The sequence below is a fragment of the Archocentrus centrarchus genome, chromosome 5 (assembly GCF_007364275.1).
Source record: "Archocentrus centrarchus isolate MPI-CPG fArcCen1 chromosome 5, fArcCen1, whole genome shotgun sequence".
Taxonomy (NCBI): domain Eukaryota; kingdom Metazoa; phylum Chordata; class Actinopteri; order Cichliformes; family Cichlidae; genus Archocentrus; species Archocentrus centrarchus.
Window position 1 is genome coordinate 8529727 of NC_044350.1, and position 9127 is coordinate 8538853.

General features: G+C 42.1%; 1 protein-coding gene across 1 annotated transcript in view; it reads left to right on the forward strand.

Annotated features, from left to right (window-relative positions):
- The window catches only part of cdh4 (cadherin 4, type 1, R-cadherin (retinal)), a 229630-nt gene that overhangs the window by 138219 nt on the left and 82284 nt on the right, over positions 1-9127 (forward strand). The window contains exons 4-5 of the mRNA XM_030730163.1: positions 1080-1306; positions 8805-8987. Coding sequence (XP_030586023.1) covers positions 1080-1306; positions 8805-8987 — 410 coding nt within the window. The remainder of the gene's footprint in view (positions 1-1079; positions 1307-8804; positions 8988-9127) is intronic.

The window sequence follows — 9127 nt, forward strand, 5'->3', positions numbered from 1 at the left end:
GTGCAGAATTCTTCATGCCAGATTTTTTGAGAAATCACACTGCCACTGCTCATAACAGATGATCTGTTCCCTGGGTGATTTATGAAATCAATTTGTCTTGTTATCAACAGCTAGATTTTTGCTGATAACATCATAGCACATGCATTTCAACTCGGGGGTAAAGGGAGACAAGGGATGGGGCGCGTGCTTGTGTGTGTGCGCGAGCTCACGCGCACGTGTGTCTTAAAGTAATAGACATGTTGAAAATAACCAGAGGAAAAACAATCAGTCATTCTGAACATTGGTGTCGTTGCATCATGCTGTGAATCAATTGTAAGTGACGCCTTGAGTGTTAATTGAATTTGGCAGTGGAATGAAAGGATTTTTCCAAACCGTTGTGTCTGTTGGTTTCTCTTGTGTTTTGCGGGGTATAATGGCATATTCGTGTCAGCTGTCACCGGAGAAGCCGCGTACGCACTCAACAACCCAACAACATCCCTGTCTGTGTCTCCATGTGATCTGTGCCAAGCATTTACATATGTAAACAGCCTTACATCCCATCCAGCCTCCCGTACTGCACATTGGTACATTACTGTGAATGCAGGGACAGTAGTTAGTGCGTGTGCATGCAAGCATAAGCTTCCTCACAGCTCCCTTTCTTTTGTCTCAGTGAAGCAGAACCCACCAAATGCCGTTAAAGACCTTTGCTGCACGTGAGCATTTCACTCAATCAGCCCAGTCAGCTTAATGTGCTTTAGACCTCCTCCTCATGTTTTCCCCTGCAGAAGCTGAGGGAAATTCTATTTTGACATTGTGTAGTTTGGAAAAAGAATGATATGAAAGAGAATTAGGCTCTCTCCCCCCATGTATTCCAGTTCAGGGACAGATAAGCAGTTTGTTTTGCCGAAGATGTCAAAGCAGGGAATCTGAAGTGACAGCAGCAGGGATGAGATATTTCAAGATATGTCTTGATGGGTGCGGGTTAATCTTTAGCCTGCCAGATGTGTCAAGGTTTGGCAAACACCTTTTTTTGGAGTAAATCTCACTGTGCTGCACTCTAATTCTGTACCTCCTTTCCCTTTTTTTTCCCTTTTTTGCAGTGAAGTTTGAGGATTGCCAGCGCAACAGAGAGGTGGGCTTTGTCAGCAGTGACCCCAACTTCAGCGTGAGGCCCGACGGGACCGTGTATGCCGAGCAGGAGGTGGCCAACCTGTCAGAGCCCGTCCAGTTCATGGTAACAGCCCAGGGGCTCCATGACCCACACATCTGGGAGACCACTGTTAAACTGGCCCTGGCTGGACATCCACACCCTTTGCCATTTACAAAGGTAATGAGGGAGAATCTGCAAAGTCAAATACAGTGTCAAATACCTTTTTACTAGATTGACTCATGAGGGTTATTATCACACAATTGCTGGCCTGACTGTTGACTACTGACAAAAACCAAAGGGAACAAAATAGAGCAAAACAAAGGTGAAAGTGTTGGGATTGTTTTAGTCTGTTGTATTTGATTAGTACTGGGTCCCATTTTGGATCCTAAGCTGTGATACTACAGATTTTGTCAATTACTGGGCAGGTTTTTTGGCTATGACTGTTATTAGCAGTTATTGCTGCTAATAATAATCATAAAGAACAACACAGGGAGTGTTCCAGTGCCGTGCTGACTTAGCCAATCCTGACCTCTGGTTATGTTAGTAAAATGATAATTAATAACTTGCAGCTGATTAATGTCAATTCTATAACATGTTAGAGTAGTTTAGGGAAAAGGCTTTACTTTCTGCAGAGTAACCACTGGTTGCATCATGTCATGTCTCTAGAGTTAGGTCTAAAATTTCTTGGACAAATACACATTTTTTGTAGTTTTGGCTCTCTACACCACCACAGTGGAATTTTATTTTTATTGCATTAACTGTTCCAAAATGACAGCCAGAATTAATCGGACAAGCTAAGATCATTTTCAATATGAGGATTGTTTTTAATACTTGAATGAAAATCCTCTGCAGTCAATGATTGTCTGTTGTCTCGAACCCATGGACATCAGCTGTGTTTCCGACCTCCAGTCACATCATGGCATAACACATTCATGAAGGCATCTCTTGATTGTAGATCTTGACAGTGATGCACCTGCCTCCTCAAGGGTGTTTGTGACTTGGCTAAAGGCTGTGAAAATGTTCTTCTTAGCCATGGAAATAATTCTGCATCCACTTCTGTTGTCTTCTGTGGTCTTTCCAACCTTTTGGTGTTGCTGAGCTGGCCAATGCATTCATTCTTTTCAAGAATGTACCAGATTGTGGATTTGGCCTCCCCTGACACTTTTGCTTTCACTCTGATTTTGTTCTTTCAGCCAGATGATGGTCCTCCCTGCTGAGTTTCATATTTAACATAACAGCAAAAAGCTTTAAAATACAAATTCAGCACTTTGAATCAACTTCAGATATTATGTCTGCTTCATTTGCCATGAAATAATAAGGAAACAGGACCCAGCTGGCCATGAAACTGCTTAATCGCTCAATTGTACAATTAATTTTTTGTGCCTCTGAAAATGGGGGACTGTGTATAAAAATGGCTGTAATTCTTAAACAGTTAATGCTAATCTTTTTTCTTTCTTTTTTTTTTTTTATTAATCACATAATGATTCATTTAAAGTTCACTGTGGTACAGACACACAATTGCAAAAATTGCGTCATTGTCCAAGAAATATTGTATTTATTGAGCTAATACTTCTGCATTTGTATTGTCTGTGCAGAAAGTAGGTTATAAAAAATGAAGTGTGGAAGTCAGCGGTAAGAGATGTTTAATCAACATGTCATGTAGCATGTTCTGCCACTCGTCTAATTTCAAGATTGCAGCAGCAGACTGTGAAAATTAGCATGGTTTGTTCAGCCTAATCGGCCAAAAAAGCTGATTACAGATCTTTGTTTTACTTTTCGACTTTAATGGCTTATAAATATTGCAAGCTAAAGCTTGTATTTGATAAAAAAAAAATAAAAAAACATCTGCTAAAAGGATTTAGATTTCATAAGCTGATTTGAATCTGGATTTAGTTTCAATAAAATGCAATCAGCCTCCAATCCTACTTTGTTTTTTGCAAGCCCTTGTGTTTCCAGCTGTCTCTAATGTAAGATTTTTTTCTATCACAGTTTATGCACAGCAGTAAAGATGTAGTGCTTCTGCGTATGCGACAAGTAGACACATGGCCCTATTTGCCACCAAGGGTCTATTAGCTAACAAAGACTGTACAGCGAGACGAGGCAAATGTATGGCCACTGTTACCGACTTCCACTGCTAGGCTGCACTTTGTTGAGCGACGAACCCATTATCGTTTTTCCTGCACTACTTGTTGAATGCCACTGGGCTTAATGTTCAGTCATGTTTCTAATCATGACAAAAAGCCCAAAGACTCATGTAGCTAAAGCAATTGCAGAGTGGGGATTAAAATTCTGCCCACTCCTGGCAGTGCAATAATGGAGACTGGGAAATAATTGACATTGATTGAGCTAATGTTCCACTCTGGTGGAGTCTGCAAAGACCAGGTGATGTAGTTTGAGCGTATAATTATGTTCCTCACAATGTGGAGCCAGAGAAGGATTCAATAATTGAACCCAAAAATAAATAAATAAATGGGTTTTCTCTAATCACATAGAAATTTGAAAATCAGTACAGTGTGCATTCTTCGCCAGAGCTGTGTTTACATGTGTTCCTGTCACTTTCTCCTCAGTGGCTATAAATAGGTGCCAGCGCAAAGAGCAGAATTGAATTCCAGTCTCCCAAGTGGGAATTTGCTCCGGATCCCTAAGGAGAAATTAAAGTAAATAATTGTTTCATCAATAGCAGAATCTCAGAAAATGTATTTATTGAAATACATTGTGTTATAGGGTGTTCACTTTTTTTAAATTACATGTATTCAGAGGAGGATACTGGGGGTAGGGTCAAGATGGAGGCAGATGATCCACTGTGGTGACCCCCAGCTGAAAAAAGAGGAAATTACATATTTTCAGTGCTTGTCACACACTTTACAGTCCGATGCCACCATTTCTGGCTAATTCCCATTATCAAAACTGCATGAGTAAAAGTATTGAGCGGTGACCTCTGCAAGGCTGAAAAATCACCCTGCTAACAGCTTTGCCTCACTGACATCTCCTATTTATGACTTAAGTGATGTCAGTTTTAGTGTTAACTTATTTAGTCTGGGTGACAGCTGTCTCTTCATTTAATATAGAAGGTAGAGAGTCCTCCCATGTAACTAAGCAGAGTTTGATTTGAAAGTGGCCCCGCAGAAGGCTCTGACTCTGTGGGCGAGGTCGTGCTGTCCAGTCTCACTGCTTCAGGCCAAAAGTTAGCTCAAGAAAAAAAGTCTAAAATCTCTCACAGTTTGAGAGAGAAACAAAATCATGACATTATTGTTACCCTGAATAGTTACACAAGAATGTATCCACCAAGACGAAGACTGCATAGGCGCTCTAGTTTTTAGTGTAATTTGGAGTTAATCTGTTAGTCCCAATTTATCACATACATGTATGGATGCTTGTAAAGGATCATTTGGCATCACATTTAAATACATTGGGTAAGCATCACTTTTCAGTGTGTATCTTGTAGCTTCTTAAAGGAGGGCACAGAGGCCAAGTTTAGAGGCGCCAGCGTCATCTGACAGAACAGCAGAGCCCACTGGCTGACATGCTCACGGAGACAATAATTGAATTTAATAATTTAAATTACCTATTTTAGATTGCCATGTAAGCTTGCTAACATTTCCAGTTTCACACTAATCACAGTGCAGTGCAGTATATTCAGCTGTGTAATGCGTGGCACCAGTATAAAAAGTCTTAACCTTTTCTTGAGATGCTATAATTTTATTTTTTTTCCCTTTTGCTTCTTTGGTCAAAATGAACTTTAGGGTTCCAGCACTTGTGTAATTACAGCAGCTCTTTCACCTAAATGTAAATGCGATGGTACAACCTAGTGTGGGCGGCTGCGAGAAAGCAAAAACCTTTTGCCTTTCTCATCATTCAGTAAAAAGAAGTTTGCCCCGCACAGTTTTTCATGCCATGACTTCGCATGATGTCTGGGAATCGAAGCTAAAACTTATCAGTTCAGAGCAGTGCTATTGAACTGGGTGGCCCATTTTCCTCTTCTGGCTCAGTGAATACCCACAGAGGAAAGTAGTTGTTATCTGAGCCCATGGCTTTGTTCTGAAAGTCAATAGTTATTTTAGAAAAAGAGGTTATCATAATCACATCACTTAACCGCAGCCTATCTCTGCATAATAAATTGTGGTTACAGTAGCAAAGAATATAAAAAGCTTAGGATATCCTCTTTTTCCCAGTGGCGATTAAAAGGCGCACACCTCAAACACCAGCTCATTTTGTTTGCGCTCGCTCCGAGTGAGGTGCTGTACTGTAACAAATCACGCTCTTGGTTCATCTGTACTCATGATCTGGCTTCAGCTCTGAATATAGTTTGGCTTTCTTCTCTTGCTACGCTCTCTTTGTTGTATAGCACCAGCGAGAGCGCACTGATTTGCTTTTAATAACTATCTTGCTGTTCTGTTTCAGAGGCTGAAATTATCATACCAGGATTGTGCTCCACTAGTTAATTTTAGCATTTAATTTTCCAGTGTGCAATACCAGAGCAATTGAAGTATAGAGCATTTTTGGCCTAAAAGCCCTCTCCGCTGTGTTTATGTACTCAAGCTATCGCACCACACACAGGTAGGGCCTCTCGTTGAGTGCTCTCCAACTCATACTGATTTCATGGCACGTTGGTTTGCCTTCTCCACCAGCTTAGAGCCCATCAGTTATGCACCACTGGATTTGGAGTCCACCGGTTGCCGGAACAGGTTTTAGTGCTTATTTGATTTGCATTTTAACCACACTCTCCTCAGACAGCCTCACCTGTTCAAGGTAGATTACAGCGAATGCTGAGAGCAGGTTGGAACGTAGGACCCTGGGGTGCACTGGTCATTGAAAAGCAGCGTCAGGGTTGGATGCTCGCCCCCCCTTCTGCTTTAACTTTGTGATTAAAGCCTGATTATGTTGACAATCCACAATGGAAAGCTGCAGTTCTCAACAGTCAAAGAGCGACAACTAGACGAGCAACTTTTTTTTTGTAGATAGTTTTATTTTTAAAATGTATTTTCTTTCCTTCAATTTAGTATTTAGGGAAAGATCTAAAAGAATGTTGGTCTCATTGAAGATTTGCATTTGTCTGTTTTTTGTTAAAGAAAAACAGGAAGGGAAACTGCAGCAGTGAAATCAAAAGACCTGAATCAAATGTCTCAGAATCACACTGACCAGATACATCAATGAGCACATGCGCTTATTGTATTGCTCTGCCTGTTTGTCAGAGAGATAACCTCCAGATGTCAGCTTCAGGGCTCAGGGATTGCGGGCTTGAAGGCTGCCCCAGCAACACGAAGGATGCCTGGGAGCAGAGAGGTGCCAGCTGGCCCTGCATGCCTTTGGGTTTCAGGAGCCTCCGGCACATCAGAGACACACTAACTGACTCCTTGTCATGTGTTCAAGCGCATATACACACACTGAGACGTGCAAACTCACAGACAATTCACCAAGTGCGTATGTTCATGTGTTATTTTTACACAATTGCACATGTGCACACATGCTTGCATTAAGGGTAGGACACCATATGTGCATATAGGCATGACTGAACTCACTATTCAGACCAAAAAGGAAAAAAAAATCCCAAACCTAATGGGCACCTATTTTCATGCAAGCCCACCAAGAGCTTGTTCCAGTTTTTCTTTGTAATTTCGGTGCTGTCAGAACGCCAGCAGCCTGTCATCTGCCATGCTGTTTGAAAGTGACAGTCACATGCAGCCACTATACTGATATCATCCACAAGCAGGCTCACAATAGAGGATATCTCCCTTTCGTTGATTGTCACTCTCCCTGACTGTCTCTCTTATTCATTTCTTCATTCCTTCCAAGGAATGCTGGGGCCCGAGCGATGGAATTCTTCAGCATTGTTATCATCAGGCCTTCGTCAGCAGGCAGATCGATATAGAGTATCTATTCATTCATTGTGTTTTCTGCTGATACCTGGGAAAGCAGATAAGGAATTTATCATAGGAGCAGCATACCAAACTGAGCACAGTTGAAGAAGAACTGTGCTACTGCATATGTCATAACTGTCCATATGCACCAGTATAGATATTCTCAATAATTCATTATCATTTTCATTGGAGAGTGTTGTTTTTTTCCTCTTTTGCATGTTTGTTATGCTGATATGCTGGTTTTATTTCCCCTTGCTTTTGTTTTTAATCGACGTTTGCAAATACACTCAGCCTCAGAAACACTCTCAAATTCACAGACAGAGACTAATTCCACCTGCTTTCCGTGGAGGGGACTGGCACACACTGCCTCTGCTGTGCCAGTTGGTACCTGTGAGTGTTTTGGATGAGTAAAGCTGGAATGAGAGCCATCTTATCGGAGAAACACATCTGGTCCCCTCATTCCTCTTTCTGTCCTCTAACCATCCACCCCTGGTTGCCCTGCTTCCCCTATGTGGCGTTCCGGTTAAACCCTCAGCCCTTGCTGCCCAGAGCCCTTGCAGTGAGCTTGCAGTCCAGTTCTCTGAGCTGTGAATGTGCAAAGAGTTAAAACAAAAGATGAAAAATATTCACTGTGTTTGCCCGGGTGTAGCTTACAGTCTGCCTCTCTCACAGGCAAAGCAGATGTGCACTGATAGGATGAACCGCCGGCCCGCGTTTGGCATGGCAACTTGTCTGTGTTTGCGCGTGTGCGCACGTGCCTATGTGACTGTGTTGTGTCTATTCCAGGAGGGATGAGCAGGAGGATTTCCACTGTGCTTCAGGTGACAGTGGCACACTGCCAGTGAATGTGTGTGTGCACACAGGGTGCAGAGACAACAATAGGATTATAGGTGGATTACAGAAATATAGCCATATTACGCAGGAGGACACCATAGAGGATCCGGGAAAAACACTCAGTCTTTTACACACCCGTCTAACCCTTATTTCACCAGGCAAGATGAGTAAGAACACAATCTTCTTTCTGCAGTTATAGCTGGAGGAGGTCAGTGCAGTGTGCTGGGGTCTATTCACCCATGCACTGCAACGTACAAGTTGTCCCTACCACAGTAGTCTGCATGATGTTCAAAGGTACATCAAAAATAGGAGAACACATATACAAAGGAAATACTAGTCCGGAGCATAGACCAGACCTAGATATGATCTTGTTGCTACCATATATGTGTGCAGTGCTCTCAGGTTCTCATCCAAAGTAGTGATAATAAAAACATCAAGTCTCATATTGCTCTGTGGACAAAACTTTGCGTATAACAGTAGTTTCGTTATTTGATTTGATGACAGGGTTGTGTCCGGGTAAAGTGTCACGTTGTTTTTCTGCTCGGGATCAGGAAGGAGATGGGAGGGAATCATATCTGTCTACAAAAATCTGTGCTGGGATGCAGACAGAGCACAGCAACTCTCTGGACAAAAAACCCAGCCATGCAGCCTGGGGGAAGTCTCACTTTCTGAGGCAGAAGCTGAGGACTTGGGCTGGCTCAGGTGTCATGCCAAAGGCATGAATTGTGATGCAGCAGCATTCATAGGAATGTTTGTTTATGTTTACTAGTGCCTGCCTCTATCACTCTCCTAAAATTGTTTATTATCAGCCTGACACCAGGTATTTTACGTCAAATGTGGGAAAACATTTCATTTTAAAACACTTCATAGAGTCACCTTCCAGCCTAGCATGGCAACAATAATGTTCTTCAAATGAATGATTAGACAAAGTAATTCAGTGCAAGACATGGAAAGATATGATATGTGTGGAATTTTCTTTTTAGATTGGCATTGAAGAAATGCTGTCACGCGTCTGGGACTCTCCACCCAGGGTTATCAAGTTCCTTCGAAAACATCAGAGAGGTTCCTCTGCCAGTGGGCTCAGGCGACAGAAGAGAGACTGGGTCATCCCGCCTATTAATGTGCCTGAAAACTCCAGAGGACCTTTCCCTCACATGCTTGTCAGAGTAAGTGACAGTTTGAATAATTTCAGCAAACACTGTGTCTTTTCCTGACATGAAATATGTTTGATGCACCACAAACTTTCAGATAACTTCTATATAGTTATCTGCGCAGAGAAAAGCTGAGAATGAAAGAACAGCTCGGT